Genomic DNA, 27,889 nt, shown 5'->3' on the forward strand with positions numbered 1-27,889 from the left:
TTAAGATATTAGATTTTAATTGAAAAAAAAAAAGACATGGGCAAACAAAACATTAACTTAACATTACAAAAAAGAGGTGACTACATGAAATAACAAGAAAAAGTAAGTCAAAGAAAACAATGGGGCGTCTTTTTCACTCATACGCAAATACAAACACACACACACACACACACACACCCTCACACATAACAGAGAACACTGAGAAGCCAAGGGGCTTGAAAAGACATCAGATTTAACAAGACTAAACCACATTCTCTGCATTACGGTTGTTTGACTGTTAGAAAATTAGACAAGGTGTGCAACACATAACACCCGTGGCTGAGACTTGTAAGGCTGTATGTGGGCAACATAATTAAAGGATGTCGTTGGGTCACAAAGAAATAGGAGAAACAGACATGAATACAAACTGCTACAATCACATATTTAGTCCAAATTAGGAAAAAGAGTTTAGAGTTCTCAGCATCTCTTAAAACAAACTGGCTTCACAGGAAGAAAAGAGGCAGGATTTAAATTAAGAACAAAACAAGGCAACGTGAACACTAACTGGTATGTTAGCTCTATGATTGTAACTGCACAGGAAACATTTATAAACAAACAAACGAACCATTCACTGAAGATGACTTAGTTCTGTCCTATTTTCCCAGTTTCCACAGTAAGCATCAGACCTACTGATGGTGTTTATAGAGTAGCAGCACCACCTGCTGGGCACATCAGGGAACAACAGCCACCTGCGTCCTGCAGAAATCTGACATTTCAGTTTTTAACGTATTATGAGGTGAAATCTCCGAAGAGTAGAAACATATCTAATGACCCTACATTAGTCTGTGTCTGTAGTAATGTAACAAAAGAGCCAAATTAAATCAGCAAAAGACAAATATATTTAGACTGTTTTACAGGCAATTATGTTTCATGACAAATATCTTCCTTTTTAGAAATGGAAATATGATTGCTTAGTACATTATTTGTATAGTAATCATTAGTAGTTAGAAGTAATCTATTTGGCTAAGGTAACCAATTCCCTGAAAACTGCTTCATTTAAAAAAATTAGTGAAATATGTGACATTTAGCCCATCAAACCTGGGTCCTTAGTTTCCAAAATGTCTTCTTCTGTAAATTGAAATGTACAGACAATTAAAGTGTGAGCTAGGTCAAGCATTTTCAAGGATATTTCATTTTGGTACAACATTTGTTACCTTATGTACACTTTTGTAGCCTAAGTAGATTTTTTAGATGATCAAACAAACACTGTTTCTAAACTTGTCAAAATCTGCAAAATTCAGATAAAAAATATGAAATGTCAGTGTTGAGTGTGAACAAATCACACACTGGGGTGGCTAATGGCTAACACAGGCACTTAAATGTTGTACCCTGGGGAAAAATAACCTTTTAGCTCTCCCAGGACCGGTTTGGTTGGTTTGCTCCATATTCCCTTTATCATTAAACAAAAAAAAAACATAAAACCATAAATACATGCAGAGACACTGAGACAATAAATGCCATTATTTAAACAACAATGGCCCAAACGTTAACACAAAAGTACAACATTTGAGAAATGCAAGTTGAGCGAGCTTTAGTCTGACATGAGTGAAGGCTAGCTCCTCTTTTGTCACCACTTCCTGTCCCAAGTGTTCCTCTACGCGAGCTAAACGCCAACATTACCCTTGAGTGCTATCTCACAATTTCCCACATATGACCGTTTGTGGGGAAAAAAGCTCTGGTTTTCCTCCAAAAAGCCCTATTTTCATTTCCCATATCAAGGAGTCTTAAACTCAGCAGACTCTGTAAATGAACGTTTCTCAGGGCAACACAAACAAGCTTTAACGCCAGCTTCAGCTGCAGGTTAGAAGTGATGGCACAACATCAAGGCAGCAGCTGCTTTAAACATGAGTCACTAACAAATTATATTTCTCACCCTGCATCTTCTCACGAGGTTTCAAGAAGAGGGTTATGTAGTGACGCTGGAAGGACTGAAATGATTCTCATTAAATAAGGCCACCTCTACGACGACACACATACAGTACAAGTGGAAAATAAAGATGGTAACTCTACAAGTGTTTTTTTGAAATTTCAAATGGGAGTGCAATTTCTCTCAGAAGGCACAGTCTGGCATTAATTGGCACGTTCCAGCTCAGTTCAGTTCAGTTCAGTTCAGTTCAGTTTAGTTCAGTTTAGTTCAGTTCAGCTGAGCCTCCTGGGACCCGGTGAAACAGGCCGGTTTGAAACAGTTTATTTCGGAGGCTGCTGCTGCCTCAGGCTCTCCAGCAGGATCCTCTTGTGGGCAGGGTCGAGCACTCCCGCCTCCTCAAGGTCCTCCTCAGTGATATCACTGTAAAAACAATTACTATTACTCAACAGTAATGATTTACTAAAAATAACAGTAGATATTTATTTCTAAATCCCACACAGGTTTCTGCACTTAGATGGTTTTTCTGTGAACTATCTTCCATCTACATCAACAGGACTAAAGCATGCAGCAAAACATGAAATTCAACATGTCTGAGTGTATGTACCTGAGGAACTCCAGGTCGTCCCAGCCGTTGTGTAGGAGGCCCTTCTCATACCTCTCTAGTCCCAGTCTCTGCAGCCACTCTGCCACGGAGGATTCCCCGACAGACAGAGACGAGCTACTGCTGCCCCAAAGTGCCTTCGCAGGGGAAATTAAATACAGGATTTACTCAAAACTGCTGTAGGAACATTGCAGCTCTTCCACAAAACATTAGTCAGCAATGTCGAAAGTCAGTTAAAGATAACATATATCGCTTGGGAAGGGCTACATTTTCTTCAGTCTGAGAAAGATGCACTAAAACTTAAAGGGGACCTATCATGCAAAATGCACTTTTGTACGTCTTTTATACATGAATATGTGTCCCCGGTGTTCCAGGGAACTCACCAAGTGTCAGAAAACACAACCCTCTCTATTTTCCTCCATACCCAAATCTCTAAAAAAGGGGCTGCAACGGATCTGATAAAAACTGATCCAGATTTGAACACTGTCCTGACGTCAGGACAGTGGCGCTACGGCTATTGGGCCAACTCCACCAATCAGGAGGAGACAGCCACGGCCATTGCCGTTCGAAAGCGCTGGAGACGCTGTAGTACATATGCCAGGCCTGTAAGTGGTGCTGTTCTCACAGAATCAGCCCTTGCAAAAACAGAGCCAACATTTTTCAAATTGAGCGAAATGAGGCATGGCTAAAATGCATGATCTGTTTGGTATTTTGAAAAAAAAAAAGTATAAATATGCCTTATATAGGTATGGTCCTACACTATATTATTCAAATATAGCATGATAGGTCCACTTTAAATTAAAGTAGAAGAGGAAAGGGATCCAGTTCCTGTAGTATAATCGTAGAAATGACTGTATGACTGTATAGAGGCGTTTACATAACATTCTAGAAAATATGTAGCTGGGTTATTCCCAAATTGAAGAGATTGGTGTTTTTTGTACACAAAATGGGATAGCTTGGAAGAAATGACTCATGACAACCCAAACAAGACACATTTTAATCCCATCATCTGCCAAAGCATTAATGGTTGCGTTACATTTAAAATAAATAAATAAAGTGCTCACCTCCTCTGGCATATCCTCTGCGATACTCTCTGTGATGGCATTCCTGGGCGGGAAAGTTCTGCAGGCGTCCAGATTTAATCCCATCGGATGCCCTCTGAGCGGCGGCGCAGACGGAGCGCGTGGAGGGTGCCCAGAAAACTCACTCTCACTCAGTGTCTTTGCCATCTGGAGCACCGAACACGACTGGTCGTCCAACGCCCCCGAACCTCCCCCTCCCCCTCCTCCTCCCCCTCCTCGTCTGAAACCCTCCCCGAGTGCCAGCGGGGCTGCAGGACTGGCTGCTGGGATCCTGACCTCGGCTAGATCTGGGTAAAGAGCGCGATGTATGGAGAAGGGGGTCTCTGCCACCATCTCCACGGCCCCCTTAGGAAGAGGAGGAGGGGGGAAGTCAGGAGGGGGGCGGTTCAGCGTGCTTCCAACTGTTGTCCCGACATTCACCCCCTGCGCTGCTGCTACACAGGCCCCCCCATCGTCCTCTGATGACCCCTCCTCGCTTATAGCGCGGACCGGGTGCCCTGTGGTGGGTCTGCGTGTGTGAGAGGGCCCCGAGGCCACAAAGGGGGGCTTGGTTCGAGCTCCAGCTGAGGGAATAGGGGCTTTAGTCACCTGGGGGTTTGAGGAGGTAGGAGATGGAAGAAGCTCGGCTGAAAGAGCGGCGGCCGACTGATTAGGAACGCCCTCCAGGATGTAGTAGGCGGGGTTATTGTAGCTGTTCTTGCAGACGGATGGATCCCCGTCGGTTCCTTCCTGTTTAGGCCTTTTAATACAAACAAGAACAAAACAGGTGGTTGATGGCTTATATCTTTGATGTTTTATGGGTTTCACGTTCTGTCAGTGTGTGTAAACGACATAAATGTGCATCAGTACCTAGCAGCAGTTTCCTCCTTGATGCTCCTTTCTCCCTCCTCACTGACTTTTCCCAGCTCTCCTAGCTGTTTACGGACCGCAGACGGCCTGCATCGAGAGCACATCGTAACAAGTCAGCATCAGAGACAAAACCGATGATTTAGAACAATAAGCAGGAAAAGCTAATGGAGATTATCTAAACACTTAAAGGTGGGGTAGGTAATTTTGGAGAAACCAGCTCGAGTGCGCTAGAATTTGAAAATACACAGCCGGAAAAAATCTGCCACTTCCTTACAGAGCTCCTCCTCCAACACACACGAACGCGCACATGACCAATGAGGGCACGAGATAAGTTTGTGCACAGATGGAAGGCTGACAGGCAGGTAGGCCATCCAGTTATTTTAGCCGGGCCGGCTAAAATGATTGGTCGTACTTTTTACAGTATTACGGCTTCCACAGATGACATTTTTTAATGGATTTTTTGTCAAAGCACTTAAGATATTCATTGCTATCGGGATGTTAAGAGCATTCCATGGAATATAACAAAAAGTGTATCTCGAGCCGGTTTCTCAAACTTACCTACCCCACCTTTAATTAAAGCTCCCAAAATGGGACCATTTCAGCATGCTTGGGCACATCAGGAAAATGGCGAACATGATCAATAAAGTTTCCTCCTTCCAATATAATGATTATTCTTTACAAAATAACATAATGATGATAATGACGGTATTTCTGCATTGATTAACTGTATTAATATTGATGGATAGTTAGGCGAAAAAATGGCTGTTTCTTCAATACTATTGTAAATGTTAAAGCGAATCAGTCAAAATACATTGCCATTTTATCTTGTATTATTGGTATATCTTCTATAGTGTCATTATGTACAGGCAGGAAAACATGGTGTGTACAATAATGTGAAGTATTCCAAAGGATAATAATTGTAATAAAACAGCTTTTTTGCAGTTCCCTATAAATCCACATCACATATCAAATTAAAAGAGTACAGCGTACTGACTTTATGTATTCATGTCCCACTCTGGATGCCAAAGTGGATTTCCCTTTGGGTGCACCCGTCTCATCCTTGTCCACACTGATCCACTCTGAAATACGACCATAACAAAATTGTAGGATTAAAAAAAGAGTCAAACTGCATCATTTCTCATTCATGTTTTCAAACTCCTGAAGCTTCGAAGTCCTTTCATTTGTCTCAACTGCTTCCTTTAAATATTCCTTTTCACTGAATAGAAGTAAGATTCATTTTAATTATCGTCTGTTAAATTCTCCTACTCAAGTTTTCTGTTCTTTTCATCACAGTGACATATACAGCAGATTACCATAGAGTCTCTCCCTGGTTCCCATCCTTTCAGAGGGGACTCTGACCCGCATTAACCCCCTGATGTTTCCTGTTTCCTCTCCACGGTGGGACAGGTAGGTGTGGAACTGCTGTGGTGTGCTGCCAATCATAGACTTCAGAGCCAACACACACTCTCCTAGCAGGGGAAAAAACCACAGACATGCTTGTTTTGTCAGACTAAAGTCAAGTTTAAAGAACTTCACAGCAACAACAAAAACGTTCTCTTTATACCGTAGGACTCGTATCCGTCCAGGGATTTCACAGTGAGCAGCAGGTGTTGGTCCTGCAGGTACTCCACCTCTGAGAGAAGAGGTTTGAGCGTCGTCAGCTGCTTGTTGGACCAGCCCACACGCAGGAAGTTGACGTTGTCGCTGCTCTGACTGTCGTTCTCATAACTCTTCTTAAACTCTACAGATGAGAGACAGAGAGAGGGATGCAGGGCAGAGGGGAAGGGGGAGACAACAAAGGGAATAAGGAGGGAAGGAGAGAAGGAAGATGATTCTTTCAAAGGTACATGGTTAAGAGGAGGTGGGGATGCAGCACAGGTCAAAAATGGATTCGAGCTTAAAGGTATACTGACTGCCTGAGATAGGAGAGGAAGGGAGACATACGAAAAGAAAAAACAGACACTTTTTAATTACATCCACTTGGGGTTACAGAAAGTTCCTGCAAACACGTGTTTTTCTCACCTTCCAGACAAGTGGAGTAGAATTCGATGAAAAACTTGGTTCTGCTCGCCGTTTTCACTATGGCCTCGATGCTCTCAAACTCAATGTAGGCCTGCTCTGAAGACTTTGGTAGACCTACAAAGAAACAAGATGGAAGGAAGGGATGGGGGGAGATCTTAGCCAGTGGCGCAAATAGCATGTATAAATGAGAATAACTAAATTAAAAGACTTATGCAGAAGGAGTTAGCCAAAAACATTTAGCATATCGTACATTTTAATCAGTAACAATATACTAACGGCATGCACATCCCTAATCCGGTGAAAACAAAAGCTGTGATGCTACATCTGCCAACCTTAGAGAACAAAGTATGAATAAACATGCAGAATGAGTAACAGGGTGCTGTTTGATTTTCCTTTCTGTTCTGCCAAACTCATTGCTTTCTGGTCTCTGTTCAGCTGTGAGTCATTGACCCGACTACAGAAATACATCACATACTGTCTAGATTTGAGCTGGAAAACAAGAAATCATCATTACATTTCTAAGACGTGCACACTCTATTTTAAAAATACGCTGATATGGTTATGTTCAAATCATGTATTTACAGCCTGAGGAAGAGCAAGAACAGAAGTATTTCACCAGTACCTTTCTTGGAGACAAACTGGGACGTCACCCCCACCTCGAAGGTGCCGAACACAGGGGAATGATCACTGGTCACTATATCATCCGTACATCCTGACAAACAAAGCAGAATATAGTTCAGTAGGTCTCCTTGTTGATCAATCATATAACCTTTCCGTAAAGCCCATATAAACAATGTCTAGACGGAAATTGCTTAAAAGATTAAGAAAAAAAAGGGACATCTGATACAATCAATTACAATGTGCTTAATTATTTTTTTGCTGATGGTCTCACCATAGGAGTTGCAGACAATGTGTGTTTCTGGGTAAGACTTCCACAGGATCCTGTCACACCAGGATGGAACATTAGTCCTCATCTGTGACAGACAGTAATAAGGAAGATGCAGCAGGGTTATCAGTTGTCAGAAAAGGCTAAGAGGAAGTCTATCTGTGATGTTGATCAGTAAGTAAACAAACCCCAGTGGCCTTCTGCTTCTGCCACACATACGTGTCCCTTGAGCCACGTTCGTAACGGTAGGTGGGCGGGAACGAGATCTCTTCTTCCCCTGCAAGCCAGGAGACACACACACACTTGTTAGGACTCGAAGCAAGTGAGTGGAAAGGCCCAAACCATTTAAAAAAGATCAATAAATATGATAAACACATTGAATTGAGAATAAACAAACGGACAATTGCTGAAACAAAACACAACCCCTCTCTCTTTCCCACACTAAGTGGGAGTTGCATTTGTGCCGTAGAAAGAAGCCACTTCTTTTGTAGGAAAAGCTGACTGATTGTATTTTTTAAAACATGAACACAGATAGTCACAGACTTCTTTTTGCCGCTTGATTTGACACATTTACATTATTTGTGAGTATTTGTTTCTTACGAAGAACTGACAGATGTTTAATCTTTGAGACACTTGCGATATCAATTCCATTATGCACAGGGAGAGGGGGTAAACAGCACTGGAAGACAGATAGAAAGACTGTCTGGTAGAAACACAGGCATACTCACCAAAGCGTAAAAATACTTTGTTCTTCTCCCTCTCCAGGTTGAGCTGGTCCACCTTCAGCAGGGGCTCAAACTCCTTCCTGTTAATGTAGTTTAAAATCTCCTGCACAGACACAATAGACGCGGAGCCACAAAATTAAGCTTCATCAAAACCTGCTCCATTCAATCAGCAGCATGTGCGTGTGTGCGTGTGCGTGTGCGTGTGCGTGTGTGTGTGTGCGTGCGTGCGTGTGTGTGTTCTGCTTCACCTGTATGTCCATATCCAGCCTGTAGTTGAGGTCTCCCAGCCAGAAGAGGTGTGTAAAGCGCAGTGAGATATCGAAGGAGCTCAGCTGTTTGTCTCCTAGCGACAGCAGGCGTAGGATATCTAGGTAGTTCTGGTTCCTCCTGTATGGGTCAAAGGTCACATGTGTCACAGATAATAAGAGGTAAAAGAGTAATGTGTGATGTTTTCTGGCACACAGTAAAAGTGTGTCAAAAGTCATTTGTGTCACAGGTAAAGAAGTAATGACTGTTGTTTGGGAGGTTTACTGAGGCACTGTCAAAGTATCAACCACAAAGTAAGTGTCCAAATGTAAGGGTTAATAAGTCAAATACCCTGAAATGAAAAAAAACATAAATAATGTGTGTGCAGGACTGTGGGAGGTACCTGGCAATCTTCTCATTCCCTGATGTCAGGTGACAGTTCACAAAGCCAAAAGATGTCCCATTGAACATAAAGGACACGCCCACAGCTCCTTTGTTCCCTAAAACAAACATACAAACATTTATTACAGCAATCAACTGTAATTGCTTGAATGACAAGAACATAAAATCATTTTGATCCTGTTGAATAAATTGCCCGTCAATAAAATGTAAAATAAAACACTGCTATCAGAATCTTTAGTTAACTCCTTTGCGAGTACATTTTTACAGAGTTTATATTATAGTAATTGCATTTACTCAATGAGATACCATGTGTTTTCTTTTAAATCCAATTCACATTGTTAGTGAGTAAGAGATGAAGTAATTAAATCCATTATAACCCTTTAACTTGCCCTTTGTTAACAGAAAAAAAGTCAGAGTTTGATCATGCTGTTATTCCATTGTTGTTATTTTCCTCTGGATTTTGTTCAGAAGGTAAAACATATAGAATAAATACTGAATATAGAGAACTGTTGTTACCCAATGTGTTGGCGATGCCGGTCTTGACACTGGACATTCCCACGTGGCTGATCCGGTTCTCGTGTTCCGGTTTCACCAACACAGCAATTTTTATGTTCCACAGAGTTTGCACTGCGATCTACAACCAATAAAAACAACAACAGTGAAGAAGCTGTATAGTCAACATTGGTATTTCTGTCTTTGTCTCAACTTAGCCTCAGGACCTAAATACATACAGTACATTCGATCAAGCTCAAATAATTTGACATCTTGTAAAATCTTTGTTTCCTCACCGGTTTATAATCCAGTTCCGTCTGTTCTTTCAATAAGGCACGCAGCGACTCCACCCACTCCCGATCACACACAGAGTTTTCTTGGCTTCCAAACACATAAAGGTCATGAGGGATGGTGACCGTCATCTCGTCTAGAGTCTTCCCGAGGCCGCGACACAACACCCACGAGGCCTGAGACTTCGGAGCGGGCACTGAGCCTACACACAAAGACAAAATGTTACTTTGTCTTCCAAAGATACTAGTCATGCCCTGGAAATTCATATATTTGTGTTCTTTTTTAAGCAACTTGTGAACATATGTAAGCCAGTGTGTTTTGCTATTAACATTATGTTGAAAATAACAACTAATGTGAAGACATAATAAATGTGTCTGCATGTGTCTGACCCATATTCCAGGTGCCAATGAAGATGGAAATCATGTCTGGCTCGTCTTGGTTGGAATGTTTGTTCTTCATCAGCTGCAGCAGCTGGCAAAATGCCTCCCGCTTCTGAAACACACACACACACACACACACACACACACACACACACACACACACACACACACACACACACACACACACACACACACACACACACACACACACACACACACACACACACACACACACACACACACACACACACACACACACACACACACACACACACACACACACACACACACACACACACACACACACACACACACACACCACACACACACACACACACACACACCACACACACACACACACACACACACACACACACACACACACACACACACACACACACACACACACACCAACACACACATCACACACACACACACACACACCAACACACACACACACACAGTGACATCAGTCAGAGGAAGTTGCCACAAAAGGGCACCTTGTTTTTAAGTAGCATTGAAGTTTCATGTGCTTTCACTAAACTATTTAACATTGAAATACATGATATGGTTTATTCCTTAGCAGCTCTCTCATTTAAAGCAGGCAGACAACTCTCTTTGGCTTTTTTATTATCATATTGTCATTTGAAGCTGAATTAATTGCTAAGATTTGTTTGTTGGTCTGTGCTAAATCTTGGCTCTGTTAGTATCCTCAACTTTATTACATTTAAGAAATAAAAATGTGAGAGTGTGTTTGAATGAATAAAACATTATACTTTCTGACATCCACAAATGTATGTGTGAGGCAGTGTGCGACTGTGTGTGTGCAGACCTTGGCACTGGCAAAGATGAAGTCTTTCCTCTGGCTCTTGTCCTTCTCCTTCTCAAAAACAATGCCCAGTTTATTCTGCACACGCTGAGACTTGATCAGCTGACGGACTGAGACAGACAAATACACAGACAGAAGGTCAGAGATAGGAGGAAAGAAAAGCAAGGTCAGGGAGTAGAAGGAATGGAGTTCAAGTTGGTTAAAATGAAGTTAATAGACTATACAAATTGTACAAAAAAAGCGTGTTTATTTTCCATTTAATCCTCATATATAATTGTTATGATACCATGAGGAAAACTATATTGAAACAGGCTTGGATCCATTAATACATTACATCAATTACACTGGATCCCACAGACATAAAACAGAGACATTTAAACCTATTTATTTAGCTAAAACTGACATCAGGGTTTCACACAGCATAGCACCATCAGGCATCGCGCTCAAAAAATATAGACTAACTCTAAAGACATCACATTTGATGAATGCGGCTATTGTTTAGGCTTTCTAAAAACAAAATTGATCACAAGACGACATACTTTACTAACTGAGCTGCTTACTCTGTTAAACAGAATTCTGAGGGGTGGGAAACGTATTGATTACTTATATGGAGTGTTTGTGTAATTCTTACTTTTGTCATGTGTGAAGGTGGTCCAGTCCTCCTGGCTGTCCTTCACCTTCTTCATCACTACCAGCCGTCCTCCCTCCACGTCCACAGACAGAGTGTACTTCTGACTCTTTCCTATCTTTGTCAGCTCCGCCAGGTAGACATCCAGCTTTACCTGAAGAGGATCAGAGGAGGAGGATTTAAAAACACACATTCTGGAGGTGCTTTTTGCAAAAGTGTCCACAGAGCTCTCTACTTTCTTATAATCTTAAATCCTTCACACCACCAGGGGTCTCCAAAATCAAAGTAGATGGCTCATTTCTCCTCTCTTCTTTTACTGTTATCACATACAAAACAAGCTTGCCGCTTCTGAGGAATTAACAGAGTCTTACATTTAAGTTATAAAAAGTCAGAAAGATAAGAATTCTTAAAAAAAAAGCAGGGATTTTTCATAATCGCTCACAATAACCTGATTCTCTAGATGGTCGTTTTTTTTTTTTTACACACAACTCTCAGCTCTCTACATTTAAAGAGAGAATACATTCAGACTTTGAGTCATATCATGTGAAGCCTTAACGCGGTTTGTTTGTGTCAGTGGGTGAATTCAGGTGCCACATCTTAAACCTATCACCTCATTGTAACAACCCTTCTGTTCCTGTGCAACAGGAAGCTGCTGAAAGGAGGTCACCACAGAGGATGCAGACTTGGCTGACAGCTAATATTTTAAACCCTTAACCTCCTCTCCCTTCTTTGTCTTACACTTTTCCCCATTTCTTCTTACTGATCATTATCATCTTTTTTCTCTTAACCTCTTCCATCATACTATGAATTCTGGTTTTGTCTTTTAGCTATTATTTCTGCACACTTTCAAAACAAAGACAATCTTATGACAAATAGACACAATTTCAGTCATCCACATTTACTTGAATACCAATTGTGCGAGTGAGTGCATAAAACCAAAAGGGACAAATGTCATATTCTCCGATAAAGCCACTGATGATGCCTCAGGATGTGCATTACAAACATTCCTGTGGTCTGCTGATAAACTTCCTGCAGTGTGTTGAGGAATATATGACTTCATAGTCCGTTTACTGTAATTCAGGTTCAGTCCGTTCTCTCTGAAACGAAACCACCAATCCTCAAAAGTATCTTTAAATAAATGAGAACAAGCTTCAGAGAGATCTCATGTTTGCCTTAGTCTTAAATCTACTCAAGATTTTATAGAATAAGATTTTCTGCAGCCTTTTATTCTTGTAATATAAACAAATATGAACTATTTTAATTAAAACATGAACTGAAATTGACAATAGGGTGGAAAAAGCTTTGATGTCTCATACGGGGAAATTTGAGATAATTTAGTATCTTATATGTAAGTATTTACTTTGATACTTCATATATTGATAGCGTCACATTTCCCTGATAAGATAAAAGGTGAAAAACAGTTTCAGTTTTAAGGTGATGCACATCCTAGAAATGTCAAATGATAAGAACAAATGACATTAACTACCGCCTTAATACCAATTACTAACAAGTAACAAGTAACAAGTAACATGTAATGATGTCACCCAGAGAGAGAACAATGAATAAAACGTTTGTAGCTGGTGTGTGCCGACGTACCTCGAAAGCCTGCACAGGGATGGCTTTGCTGTGACGCATGGAGAGAGGAGGAAGGGAGCATGGAGAGGACAGACTCATGTCCTGCAGAGCTTTCAGAGCCTAAGGCGACAAAGAGAGAGAAGGAAAGCACCGAGAGTTATACAAAAATAAAGAACAAATAGAAAAGAAACACAGAAAACAAACTGATAAACTGTAAAGTGTTCAGCTTCAGTGTCTGTGTCAACAAGGAAACACATTCCCATTTCCTGAATGTTATTTAACAGGAGCAAAAAAGGTGGAGCCAGTGACATCACATGATTCATGACATGCAGCCACTTCCTTCCCTGGCAGCTTAAAGCCTCCTTATAAATGAAGTAGGAATGGTGTCACCCATTAACAGGGCAGAGCTGGTCAAACTTCCAAGTCGGGGGAAAAAGCAAAAGGTCTAATGGGTGTGGTACACTTTGCCAAAAAACGAAATCACAGTTTAGCATGACAAAATAAAAATAGCCTTTCGGTTATGACCCACGTGTTACACCCTGTCCATCTGGCTTTCTGAATGTTACAGATTATGAATGGAATTTTAGAAGGCTTGCAACAACAAATGGCAGCTTGATCTAGAAATGTCACAAATCAGTCATCCTTTTCACTCCATAGATGTGCCTTGACTTCCATGTGTTCAAAGGCCTCAAGTGGAGAAAATAAGTTCTCCCTTACTTTGTCACACACACACACACACACACACACACACACACACACACACACACACACACACACACACACACACACACACACACACACACACACACACACACACACACACACACACACACACACACACACACACACACACACACACACACACACACACACACACACACACACACACACACACACACACACACACACACACACACACACACACACACACACACACACACACACACACACACACACACACACACCACACACACACACACACACACACACACACACACACACACACACACACACACACACACACACACACCACACACACACACAACACACACACACACACACACACACACACACACACACACACACACCACACACACAACACACACACACACACACACACACACACACACACACACACACACACACACACACACACCGGCCTGGAGTCGTCATGCGGGGCTAGACATACAGCCAGCAGGGCAGATGATCCATCATATGGGGAGGGTTATCTAAACTTACCACTACCAACAAGCAACAGCTGTGTGTGTGTGTGTGTGTGTGTGTGCGCGTGTGCGTGTGTGTGCGTATGTGTGTGTGTGTGTGTGTGTGTGTGTGGTGGTGGGGACTTCTGGTGTACCTTCTTCTCTATGGATGACAGCAGGTCTTTGAGGATTGCTAGCTTGGTCACAAGGTTCTCCAACTCCTGGTCTCCACCCTGATTCACCGACTGATGGAGGAGATAAAACAAAGGCAGAGCAACGGGTCATAGGTTAGATAAAAAAGAAGGAGGTGTTGTGTTTTGATGGTCTTGTTATTTAGCTTTTAACATGAGTGATGCAACAATGAGGCCTTGACATAGAAAGAGTCTGATTCTGAGTTAGTAAATCGCACGCCTAAATTATGTATTTTGTTAAGACTTTAAATACTGGTCCATAATGTGAAATTGCAAAGCTAACCCATGTATACATACATCTCATCTCATTTTTAAACATAAAACTAAATGTTTTTGCTTGATGATTAAAGGTAATACAAAACGTATGCCACTAGTCAATTTATCATGTAACTTAAGTGATAACCGTTAACCATTTAAAAATGTATTTCAACCCTAACACAAGCAAACACAATTATTGGAAAACATTGTAAACAAGAAGTTTCAACATTTCCTACACAGACAAACACAAACTACTTAGTGCTAGATTTGCCCTGTGAAATATTGTTTTGAAAACATGTGTATGACTGAAGTGTGACTAAGGCCACCTCAGCTGTCCCCAGAAGACCCTGGAGAAAAATGACATCCACTAGTGTGTGTGTGTGTGTGTGTGTGTGTGTGTGTGTGTGTGTGTGTGTGTGTGTGTGTGTGTGTGTGTGTGTGTGTGTGTGTGTGTGTGTGTGTGTGTGTGTGTGTGTGTGTGTGTGTCAGCTTCATATTAGTTCTCTTTGCATGTATAGGTCACAATATGTGTTTTCATGAGCTTGTTAATGTCATGTAACTCAATAAATGTTTGCGGTGAGAAACAAAACGTTAAAGTGAGAAATGCAGGATACATTTAAGAGCGAACAGAGAAGTGGATGTTTGGGAAGTGGGGTGGCTGTATTCTGAGGGAAGCATGCTATTTTTTGTTTAAAAATCATCAAATGTCCATACATACTCTTAACTGCTCGAATAAAAACGCAGACCACTTGACATGCTTGGTTTCAACATACTATACATACTGTACATAGTATACTGTGTAAAGCAGGGCTTAAATACACTGCCACAAACATGGTGTTAGACAAAGGAAGCAGGAGGACGGCTTGCATTCTAATTAAGCTACACATACACAGATATACAGAGGGGCAAACATGTGTACCTGCTGGATCATCTTGGACACCATGAAAGCACTCTGCTGATCAAACACTTTAGACAGGATCTCCAGGCCAGACAGAACCTTATCCACCTCCCTGGTTCGGGACACAAAGAGAGATTTATAGTTACTCATTTAGATCTGTCTAAAGGAAATGTATAAAGTATATGTATGCAAGCATGATGGGGGCTGCACATGTAACATGTTTTAATCCTAGCCTGTTTAATGTAGTATATTTCCTGTGTATTATCACAATGTTTGAATGTAACACGTGTGCCATTGTGACCAAAACAAGACTTAAGGTGATGTTTTACAATTCCGAAAAGCATAAAAAGAACAGCCTTGTATACAATATGCATAGACAAGAATATGTGTGCATACAGATGTGCTGGTGTGTCCTTCTTACCCATTAAGGCGTTTGCATGAGGAAACTAGAGTCTTGTTGAGGTGAGGCAGAGAGGAGGCTCCCTGTTTGACTGCCTCCAGGTCCAGAGCATAGCTGCCTTTCAGGTACTCGTGGGAAATGGTGCTCAGGCCATTAGCTGCTGGAGTGCTAAAACAAATTAAGTCCATAAGTCATTATGTATAACCATCTTCAATACGTGCACATACTTAACCTGCTGTATAATATGCATGTTATACTACTTTGATGTTATTACTGCCATATGTCCTAAATATATCTTTAAACTTGCATCTGGTCACTTTTGTAAAAAAATATACTGCTAAGTCGTTTTTTTTACCATGGTGTACTAATCTGGTATTTGTTTTTATTATTAATAACAGGTGCTTACTTGTTTATTTAATATGTAATTCTCTTTTCTTTATCTGCACTATACTTCTGCTGTTGCAATACCATTAATTCCTCCGTTGCGGGAAAAATAAAGGAACTCTGATTCTGATACTTAAAACAATTGATAAAAAATGTGTATTAATTACATTTCTTTTATCATAACACAGAGAACTTGAATGGACTTTATCGTGGTCATACCTTGAAGCTAAGTGTTAGAATCTGAAAGCAATTCAATCTGCACAGTCAGGGTTTTTAAATCACACACTTCCTCTAACACAGAGAGCTGACTTATGTCTAACCTGCCACCCACAGTCACAGCTGCACAAAAACACACACTTGCAAACACCAACTGAGCCAGCAGAATGCCCCCAGCCTCCCACACACTGTAAACTATACCTCTTCAACTATCTTAAGAGTTTGTATCTGTGGTTTTAAACGCAAAGCCAGTTCTATCTGAGCTGAACATTAAGGTCTAGCCAAGAAAGGATAGCAGCTTCCCTTTTTTTGTTTTACTCAAATAGCTCCTGCTGTGCTCTTTCCTTAGTAGGAACACTGAGGTTCTCTTTATTTTGACAGCCCGTATGCCACTTTTAATATGGGAAAATAAAACACTAGCTATTCGCCCATACTCTTTTATGATTAAGATCACATTGTGGCTTTCAAATAAGCTTGGCAAATCTTCCTGCACCAAGCCTTATTTTTAACTTGTCTGCAAATCAGCAAAATAGTGTAAAAGTGTAAATGAAATCATGTTTTTTAGCTTCACTCATCTATGATGTTTTGTGCTCTTGATTGAAGATTTGAATGAATCATACATCACGACTGATTTCCAGGGCTGATTTTAAAATTCCTTCAGCAACACACTTTTTGGTACTTCTTTCATCTCTTCGGAAAAATATTACCTGTAGTCATATATAGTAGTATTTAACTTTAAGTTGCAACAGAAACATCATAATGATACATGCAGCGAACTCACTCCGCTCTAGTCACAGTGATTGTCCTAATATTTGTTCATCAATATACACAGATCTGAGAAACACACACATGTACACACACAAACACTTAATCAAAGCTTTGCATCATCTGGGACCAACATGGCTTCCAACAGGATGTGGCTTTCCTTCTTTAGGCACACAGGCAGAGCGGAGGTTATTAATGCATGCAGAGCACAAACCCAGCACCATTTACCAGGCAAATACTGGTCACATATGCAAGTGGCTAGTAGAATTGCATCATTCACTAGCCAAACACACAATGATAACGTATTGAGTGACTGGTAACTTGTGAAAATTCCCAACAAAGTACATTTTGCAACCTGTGTGTGTGTGTGACAGTGATTTTATGTTTGATACTAATATTTTACAGTGTTTAATGAATGATGTGTGCGTGCCCTGGGGCAGAAACAGTGAACGTGAATGAGAAACAGTGTGTATCTGTGTGTACATGTGTTTATTGTTCATATAATCATTGACACTAGGGCTGCTCGATTATGGCAAAAATCATAATCTCGATTATTTGGGTCAATAATTGATATCACGATTATTAAAAACGATTATCCATTTACTTTGAAAACATAAATTTATTTATTTTTAACAGTATGTTTTGAACAGTTGATTACAACTGAAAAAACAATATATTTTTTTAAATAAATCAATAAGAAATTAAATAAAAATAATAATCGTTTTATTTCGATTATGTTGTTTTCATAATCGTTGCAAGCCAAAATCGTAATTGCGATTAAAATACGATTAATTGAGCAGCCCTAATTGACACCTCTGTTTACTATCACTGTGAGCAAAGTTGACATGGCCTCAGTTACAGGGAAGCAGCATCCTTCCTTTGTGTGTGTGTGTGTTAGAGTTGAATACTTGTGTGTTTCTTAACTAGATGTATTAAACATGTTGGTTTGAGAAGCCCTCAGAATAGTTTATGATTTGATTCTCAGTGCTTACATATCATTACGGACAGCCGAACACAATCAACACAGTCGTCTTCATATAAAGACTTTGTACCTCTCTGTGGGTGTGTCTGGACCAGGGGGAGTGGAGGTGGAGGCAGAGCGAGGGGGGAGGGGTGGCTTCTCATCCTCCCCATCTACCAATCACAGAAGAGGAGAGTTAACATGTGAAAAAAAGGAGACAATCACGTCATTTGCAAGTGTGCTTGTGTGGGCTCTGCAGATACCTGAGTAGTCCCTGTCGTCGCTGACAGCTGTTTCCTCTCTGTCCACAGTGTATAGCAGCGTGGTGACCAGACCCTGGCTGGGCTGCAGGTACAACGACACCAAATCTGGTAACGTCTTAAACCGCTTAGGCTGCACACCCTGAGACGTCTGAGAGGAGCATCAACAGACAGAGGAAGAGAAGGGAAGCTTTTGAGGATGACAATAACATCCAAACTCCTTGGCTACAAGTCGTGTTATTGAAATCTCCTGTGGCCCCTATACTATTGTTCCATGTTTTATGTTCTGTAAGCAAATATGAACAACGGCTCTAAATATAATTTGAACCAGGAAGAACCGCTTTGGTAAACATCGTTCCCAAACAAATTCAATTCCAGGAAGCAATATTTGACTTTTAGACTCTCTTCAGTGTCGCAGCTCCCATAAATGATACAGCAGAGTGTGTGTGTGTGTGTGTGTGTGTGTGTGTGTGTGTGTGTGTGTGTGTGTGTGTGTGTGTGTGGCTGGTGGTGGGGACTTCACAGCTGTTGGGCACTACGCACAAAGAGGCTGCTGTTGTCGTGTGTGTGTGTGTGTGTGTATGTGAGAGTGAGAGAGCCTGAAGCCAACAAAAGCATCTATGCCTGCCAGCTGCTACTGCAGCAGATACAGTTTATGCTGCACACTTGCACACACACTTGACCTCAGTGGAGTGTGTGTGTTTTCTCTGTACCTGAACAGCCAGAAATCCTTCATCGTCTGGGAGGACTCTGTATGTGTGGACGTGCTTCTGAAACCTACAGAGAAGGAAACACCAAAGAAGTTTGTCAAAAAGTTGGAGATAAAAACAGACGGAGAGAGAGTGAGAGAAGAAGAACTTTTGGATGACTGTTTGATTCAACAAAAAAAAATGTCAAGTCTGACATGTGGACATACTCTCTTGTTCTCAGTGCATAGGGGTGTGTGTATCATGTATGAGTGTGAGGGGGGTTTACAGAGCTTCAACCTGTTGCTGTCCGTCACAGTTGTGAGAGGGCTTTATCCTTACGGTAGCATGATACAGTAAAGCAGAACAGAGGTCAGCCCAATGTTTATACAATGTAAAAGTGAATGTACAAAGGAAAGACCAAAAACACCCTCCTTTGTGAGACAGGACACAGAGCGATCCTGTTTTCTTTCAGTCAACAACTATGTTTAAACCTTCAGAGTCCGAATTGCATTACTGATTGAACCACAACCTTTTTAACCAATCGCAGATCAATGCTCTGACATTGTGTTTGCACAGCCGTGACTACACGCCTGCAGCCTCGTGCTGGAGTTTAATGATTTTTATGTCTGCATGTCACGTCTGCTCGGTGGACCGTATGCAAAATGTTCAATTTGCCAAACAAATGTTGTGTTATGGTGGTGCGTCTGTTTGGATGTGTGGGTGTTAGCCCTGCAGCCAATGCAAAACACTTGAGGAACTATTTTACTGCTGCTTGTGCTCTGCTTATTGACAGTGTGTGTGTGTGTGTGTGTGTGTGTGTGTGTGTGTGTGTGTGTGTGTGTGTGTGTGTGTGTGTGTGTGTGTGTGTGTGTGTGTGTGTGTGTGTGTGTGTGTGTGTGTGTGTGTGTGTGTGTGTGTGTGTGTGTGTGTGTGTGTGTGTGTGTGTGTGTGTGTGTTATAGACTGAGGGAGGGATAAATCCATGTTGGGAATTCATCCTGCTCTGCCCCTCAGCTGTTTTTCCGGTCTTTCCAGGTCAGTGTCCCACAGATAAACAATCAACCAAAACATGGACTGGATTAAAATATACGAATAAAGTAACTTTATTAGAAGCTGAGTAAGTTTGTTAGATTTAAGCAAATAGTAACTTGTTCAAAATCAAAGAATGGCTCACTACCAAGATGGATTATTATTGTAAAAGCAATAGGGCTGGCACAGGTTTAAAATGTCTTTATGCTGCAACGCCATAAGTATTTAAAAATACCAACGTGCTGAGACTGACATGGGTCTGTCTCATATGATACATATTGCCAAAAGGCAATTTGGATGACTATTTTTGAACAAATCTTGCACTGCAACATGTTTCTGAGACCATAATCCATCCATGCAATGAGCCCTGGTACAATTAGAGAACACCTGAAGGATGCGGAGAACACCTGTATGCAATCTCAAGAAAGTGCTGCCTCAACATTTTTGGAAATTCAACAGGGAGTTTCAAAATGCCAAACGTTGTGCCAGCGTCTGGCTGACAACATAAAACTGTTTCCTGTCCATCTGGAAATAAAATATAATGCGTTTTAAATTTGCTCTCACTGTGTTTTAACCTTTGGACAACTTCCCTACTGTGGCCAATATTGTTTTTACAGGCTGCTTACCGGCCATCCCCGCTGTAGTAAATACCCCAAAAAGTTGTTTTTTTTGGTATTCTTGCATTTATCTACAGCACACAGTGAAGAGGGGGGAAGACAATAAAACAAAGGCACAGATGTATACCAACGCCATCAGAGTTCATTCAAATGAGACTTAGCTAGCTAAACTACATGGAAAGAGTGTCCATGTTGAAATGATTTATAAACAGGATATATCCTGTTTATATAACCCTATCTATCAGATTGTAGCCCAAAAATAGTTCCATATGTTCTTTCCCCAGCAGTTAATCAAATACACAGTGAAAACTTGGTAAATATTTGCTCCTGGTTAAAGGCCCAGCATTTAACGCGGTCAGTGAGATGTCCTGTTTCTGTTGTCTGTGCGGCCTCTGGAAACCATATCCATATTTAATCCTGTCAAATTATAAACACAATGCACTTTAGGTCCAGTGGCACAGAATACATACACAGGAATCACTGCAGTGTACAGTGGTGTGTTTGTACGTATGTATGTATGTATGCGTGTGTGTGTGTGTTGGGGGGAAGGGGTGTTTGTCTTCCTGCTGGCAGCTGATGAGATTCTCTGTGGAGTAAATACTATTGTTTCAGTGGCAGCAAAGTTCTAGCAGGGGGAGGGACAATATGAGAAAGAGAGGGAGGTTTATTATGGGATGGACATAGACCCAAAGCATACAATGTGTTTGTGTTTGTGTGTGTGTGTGTGTGTGTGTGTGTGTGTGTGTGTGTGTGTGTGTGTGTGTGTGTGTGTGTGTGTGTGTGTGTGATCAACAATAGCCTTTCTTAAAGATAATGACTGCCCTGACTCCCCTGTCCTTTTGTCTGAGAGAGCCACCTCCTCTTCCTCTGTGTCATCCAACCTCAATTGCAGCAGTTTAGTCCCTGCTCTGTAGACCGTATGTGTTTCAAAAACACTCCAATGACCAGGTCAAACTAATTAATAAGAATATGCTAAATCATTCTTATACTAGTATTTATAATTCAAAATGTAACAGCTCATCTATTCATACAGAGAAAATATTTTCAAAGCAAAAAAAATGGGGGAAATGTTACTATTTTCAAACACTTCAGTACTGAGCTAAAAGCCACTATTCACAAATGATTACACTTATTTATATTAAATCCATCACAACAAAAATAAATCTGTATCACAGGTTTCTGCACCTTCACACAAAAAAGGACCGTAAAAAAAGGACCGTCTGTAGCTGTAAAAAACACTATAAATATATATACACACCTACCTGGAATCGAGATATTTAAAGAAAAAGTATACATTAAACCACCCACTAACTCCACAAGGCAATATTATAACACCCACTGAAATGAGGAATGTCTTCTACGAAACATCTAGGTTTCAAACACACACAGAAACACAGAAGGCCATGCCTGAACCGTGACATGTTTAGACGCGCTGTGCTGATAATAAAGATCGCCTTCCTGACAGGAAAAATACGAAACAGTTCAATATCTCTGCAGTTTTCACACTGATGCATACACAATGCTTAAATTAAAAATATGGCCTAACAATATGGTCGGAATCTCTCTTGTTGGAATCAAAAGTGTGGCACTGCAGCTGGAAACATTGGAGAAATGACTTACTTAGAAATGTTATCAAATATTTTATATTTAAGAACAAACTGGGGAAGTAAATGATAAAACTCGAACATACTACACAATATTGAAGATACTTGATCTGAAACACCCCTTGCAGACAAATACTTAACACAATCAGTGGTACTGTATCAGTACAGGTCAAAATGGTCACTTCCCAGTAAAGTCTGCATACAGACAAACAAAACCCAAATTCTGCAGAGTTGTATGTAAACTAAGAGGAAGTGAAAGGTAAACTGGCCAAAAGTCACCAACACAAACACTGTTCCCACCATTCTATTCTCAGACAACAGCAGAGTGCAAACACTTCCTGAACACACCGCTCTCTCTCTAAATCCCTAGGAATTAGTACACATGTCAGTGTGCAGTATGTAAGGCTCAAGGGTTAGGTCAACCCATGTCTTACCCAGGTCAACCCATGTCTTACCCAGGTCAACCCATGTCTTACCCAGGTCAACCCATGTCTTACCCAGGTGAAGCCATGTCTAGTAGTCATGTTCAGGTCAAAAGAATAACATTTGGCATTTACATGTATAAGTCACCTGGTAAGCAGTTGAAAGGACTTGACGAAATATGTCTAAAATCAGATTCTCTTATGTTTCTTAAAAATAGTGACACCTTGACCACCCACTACATTAAAATGTTCACATATAAATGCATTTATAATAATAATCTAAGAATAATAGACATAATATTATCACACTTTGAAATAGGATATTGCTCATTATGATTACTACAACTTTTAAAACTTGTAGTACTGTACATTCTTCTTCCAATAATACTACTTGTATGATGGTAAGACTAAATACAAATGATTATTTCAGCGCTTTAAAAAAACAACGTATTTGTTTACACTTCGAGAGGGCATGCTTGGAACTAAGGTTGCAAATTAATCAAAATGTTATCGGAATCGTACTATGTACTGGAGTACTATCCAAATTGCAGTAAGCACAATAATTGGTAATATGTCAAAATACCATTCTGAATAAGTATTGTGGCGCTGCAGAGAAGACCCAGTATTCTACACACTTAATACAACAATCCTCGTTTGGTACAGATCCTCTTAAAAAACAAATCCCACCATAATCACTTTATGATATTTTTCAATGATAATGGCAATTAGTTATCGTGCAGCCCTACTTAAAACTAGCAACTTATTTGGCTTAAATGTGAGAATGTGAAGCAGAAGAGAAAGGGCAAGATATTCAACATCAAGAGAACCCGCCTTGTGTAGACATCAGGCCTGAGCCTCCAGTACACCGCACTAGTGGCTATGACTAACATCGTTTGTGTGCCATTCAGTAGTCTGGAAGCTTTTCACACGCCTGGTGATTCATAAGCACACAGACCATGACATCATTTCCTCCACGGGTTCAGGGGTTGTGCAAAAATACTGGGGCATCGCTGTTCTCAAAGATATAATTGATGGAGTTGTTTGTTTCACAACACTAGACCATATAACGTGTTACTTTGTCAAAATACAGTTTTTTCGTATGTGTAGGCAAAACTTCTCGATAAAAGCATCAACACTGTTCATAAAGCAAAGTTTGACTAAAGCCTTTCTATGACAAACTTAAGGTATCATAAAATAAACTTTCTGAGATGAAACAATGTCCGTGATACGAAAGGTGAAAGGGGAGAGGAAGGGAGAGGCGGGAAAAAAAAAATCCGGAAATGGATGATGCATGGTCGTGAGGAATGTTGTTGGCCAAAGAGTGACCCACTGAATTACTAGTGCATCCAGCAAAGAATGGGAACATGGATATTTGCCACCAGTATTTATTTTAATAAGCCAGGAGCCAAAAGGTGATGCAAGCTTATTGTTTTTCTGGTTTTATTTATGACATGGGGTGTAATGTGTTTACATCAGAGTAGCCCGTCCTCCTAGAATAATACAATATGGTGAGGAAATAGATAAATGATTGAATGAATCATGAAAACAAATTATTTCTGTTTTAGTGTCATCAATTGTATATGAGTGCATTTGTGTACTTATACACTTGAACATATGGTGCTTATGTATATTTTGTGTATTTGTGAACATATGAATGTAAAAAAAGTAACTTGAAAATAAGTGTTCACAATGTTTATATGCATATATTATTATTATTATTATTATTATTATTATTAATTTGCCAAGTACATGTGTACATATGTATATATAGTATTATCCTTTTCAAAAAAGATAGTTGAAACTGCTATTGACATGTGCAGAAAATGACCCTATATCTAGTTTTCTTATATATATATATATATATATATATGCATTTATTTTTTTCTTGCCCTAACTTTTTTTTTCTTCTCCAGTTTTCTTTATTTCTTTGTACTCCTTAATGTCTATACGTTTTTGACGCAATAATGCCAATGTTGTATTAGGATGATTCACAGGAGGGCTACTTCCCATAGCTATGCTTCAGCCCTCCCGCTTCTACTAATTTTGTTCATCTTTGTGTGTATGAATTATGAAAAAAACAAAACAATACTTACCTATACTTGTAATTGTTTTTTTGTTTTGTTTTTCCAGGAGCAGAACATATTTTTCCAGGAGCAGAACATACTGTACAGTATATACAGTATGTTCTGCTCCTGGTGTGCGTGTATACACACACACAATAAACTCAGCATGGGGTAAACTATCAGATAGGGGATGTAGGTCAAGTCAATGTCGGAGTACCAGAGTAGGCCTTTTATTTCCTGCATCTATCTGCAGTCAGTTTGAATAGTTTAACTTTGTGTGGGCTGGCTGGGGGGTAATGCGAGTCATTTTTTCAAAGTTTAACATCCCTTTTCCACAGTTCATTTGCCTTGCCTGAGTCATTGTCAAGTGATCAAAATGCTGATGGTATTGTGTAAGTTTGGAAGCTTGTCTGTCTGTTCATCAGGTGCACAGAGCAGGAATACAGTTACGTTTTCCTCTAGTCAGCAGGTGGTGAGGTCGTTTAGATGCTGGCTGAGCATTGAGGTAGTTGGTGACAAAATCTCCCTTGTGTAATAAATATGGGTAGGCCTTTCATCATTTAGTTTAGGAAAGACTCGAGCAGGCCCTTTAAAGCTCTGACATATGGATTAATATTACATTTTTGTATATAATGTGTCAGAAGCAGAGGTGGAAGAAGTACTCAGATCTTGTACTTAAAGGTAGGGTATAGGTAATTCACTTCAGAAACACTTGTTATATTCCATGGAATGCTCTTAACATCCTGATAGCAATGAATAAATTAAATGCTTTGACAATAAATATATACAAATATTTCATCTGTGGAAGCAGTGGCGCCGTAAAAAGCAAGTCCAATTAACTGCCTCGGCCCGTGGCAGATAATTGGATGGCCTACCTGCCTGTCAGCCTTCCATCTCGTGTACAAACTTATCTCGTGCCCTCATTGGTCATGTGTGCGTTCGTGTGTGTTGGAGGAGGGGCTCTGTAAGGAAGTCTGAAGGAAGGGGCAGATTTTTTTCGGTTGTGTACTTTCAAATTCTAGCTTACTCGAGCTGGTTTTTCCATTCTTACCTACCCTACCTTTAAGTGAAAGTAGAAGTACCAGGGTGTAGAAATACTATGAAAGCCCTGCAATCAAATCGTTACTCAAGTAAAAGTACAAAAGTATTAACATCAAAATATACTTAAAGCACAACAGTACTTTCTATGCAGATTGGCCCCTTTCAGTATTATAGAAAGTACATGTTTTAATTATAATTATTGATGTATTAAAGTGTAATTTGTATGCTGCAGGGTATTTTACTCCAAGTGTTGCTAAAGTCATTTGAAGTGTTGATTATTTTCACATCATTAAACAATATCCGCAAAGTAACAAAAGGCACTAAATAAATGTAGTGTAACGATTTACCTCTGAGTTGAAGTAGGATAGAGGAACAAAGTAGTAAAAACTGTAAATACTCAAGTACAAGTCCCTCAAAATTGTACTTAAGTACAGTAGTTACTTTACACCACTGGTCAGAAGATAGTACGTATAAATAGCTGCTTCACCACTGCACTGATCTTATATGAGCCTTAAATTAAAACATCTGCAAGGCTCCAACAGCCCTTTAGTTGCTCTTTATATTTCCTCCACCACATTGAGTTTCAGAGCCCTGTAAAAACGGCGCTCCAGGCGGCCACATCAGACAGAGAGGGACAGCCTGGAGCTGTGTGCCATGCTGGAGTCTCACTGCCTTGCAGACAGACAGTCTCTCTGCCACTCACTGACTTCCAGGAGAAAGTAAACAAATGAGTTTGGCTGTTGATCACTGGTTTACCAAAGCTTCAAAGAGCTTTTCAGTTTGATCAAACAGTTCAGGAAAGTGTGTGTACAGGTACAGTTTATTTATGTTGGTATAAAGACAGACCAGATGGGGATTCCCTAAAGGCATGTGCTCGGTTAAATGAATTAGAGATGGTAAGAAGTACTCAGATCTTGAATTACTCAGTACTTAAAAGTAGATACTACAGAGTTGGAAAACTATGTTACAGGTAAAAGTCATGCATTCAAAATGTTACTGAAGTAAAAGTACAAAAATATTAGCATCAAAATATACTTAAATTACCAAAATAAAAAGTATTCATTATGCTGGTGTAATTGTGAAAGTTACTCCAGGTGTAACTAAACGTGTTGTTCAATTTCACATCATTGCATAGTAACTACAGATATTAAATACATTTAGTGGAGTAAAAGTACACTATTTACCTCTGAATGGTAGTTGGGGAGAAGTACAAAGTAGCAGAAAATTGAAGTAAAGTACAGTAGGCCTACTTGGGTAAATCTACTTTACACCACTGCTTACAATACAATAAAGCAAACATAGGCACGGCTCCTAACTTTTCCTAGTAAATAAAGCCAAACACAGGCCGCACACACGAGTTCAGAGTTCATACAAGCTTCTCTTTTCTTCAATAAAGTTACTTACAGTACACACAAAGCGTAAGCCCCGTTGACACTCTCACTGTCCCGCACCAGGAAGCTGCCGTCCCTCCCGGCCCGGGCCAGCAGCTCCTCGGCCGCCGCGCGACTCAGGTCCCGGTGATACCACATCGGCGGTGCTGGCCCCAATGGAGAAACCCCTCCGCCTCCTCCACCTCCACCACCCCCGGCCATGGCCACAGCCCTTCAAACCTCAAACTGCTTCCAGGCTTCTCCGAAAAACTCGTAGCCCTCCTCCAGACTTTAGGGAAATAATCCAGCGAGAGCACCGTGGAGATCCAAAACAAGCACAGAAAAGTAGCGTGAACCTTATTCCGACGATTTTAAGGGTCGCCAACGTGTCTATAAAGTTGTGAATTTGTTAAATAACCCTGCTTGTGCTTGTTTCCTCAGTTCCTGAAAGACCCAGCACCCTCCTCTTTCGCTTCCCAGTCCCACGGAAATCAGGGTATGTAAATCCACAGTGAGACCGGGGAGCAACAGCAGGGACGTCCCGCGTCAAAATCTATATATTGTCAATATACATTACTTCCGGTTAGGGTTTTCAAAATAAAACAG

The 27,889-nt window shown here is 40.5% G+C and overlaps 1 protein-coding gene across 1 annotated transcript; it reads right to left on the bottom strand.

Annotated features, from left to right (window-relative positions):
* Nucleotides 1-27,796, bottom strand: inppl1a (inositol polyphosphate phosphatase-like 1a). Its single transcript, XM_034115065.1, has 27 exons — nucleotides 27,318-27,796; nucleotides 19,163-19,226; nucleotides 18,453-18,600; nucleotides 18,281-18,362; nucleotides 15,885-16,031; nucleotides 15,485-15,575; nucleotides 14,272-14,361; nucleotides 12,936-13,034; nucleotides 11,343-11,493; nucleotides 10,715-10,821; nucleotides 9,892-9,994; nucleotides 9,508-9,704; nucleotides 9,236-9,353; nucleotides 8,721-8,817; nucleotides 8,320-8,458; nucleotides 8,075-8,174; nucleotides 7,535-7,623; nucleotides 7,353-7,434; nucleotides 7,083-7,172; nucleotides 6,461-6,574; nucleotides 6,003-6,179; nucleotides 5,752-5,907; nucleotides 5,433-5,517; nucleotides 4,439-4,525; nucleotides 3,572-4,328; nucleotides 2,511-2,644; nucleotides 1-2,326 (listed from the first exon to the last, which is right to left on the bottom strand). The coding sequence occupies exons 1-27, from the start codon at nucleotides 27,503-27,505 to the stop codon at nucleotides 2,227-2,229; spliced, it is 3,792 nt and encodes a 1,263-aa protein (XP_033970956.1). The 5' UTR covers nucleotides 27,506-27,796; the 3' UTR covers nucleotides 1-2,226.
* Nucleotides 27,797-27,889: the final 93 nt, after the last annotated feature.

Source organism: Trematomus bernacchii, unplaced genomic scaffold (assembly GCF_902827165.1).
Source record: "Trematomus bernacchii unplaced genomic scaffold, fTreBer1.1, whole genome shotgun sequence".
In the NCBI taxonomy this organism is placed as follows: domain Eukaryota; kingdom Metazoa; phylum Chordata; class Actinopteri; order Perciformes; family Nototheniidae; genus Trematomus; species Trematomus bernacchii.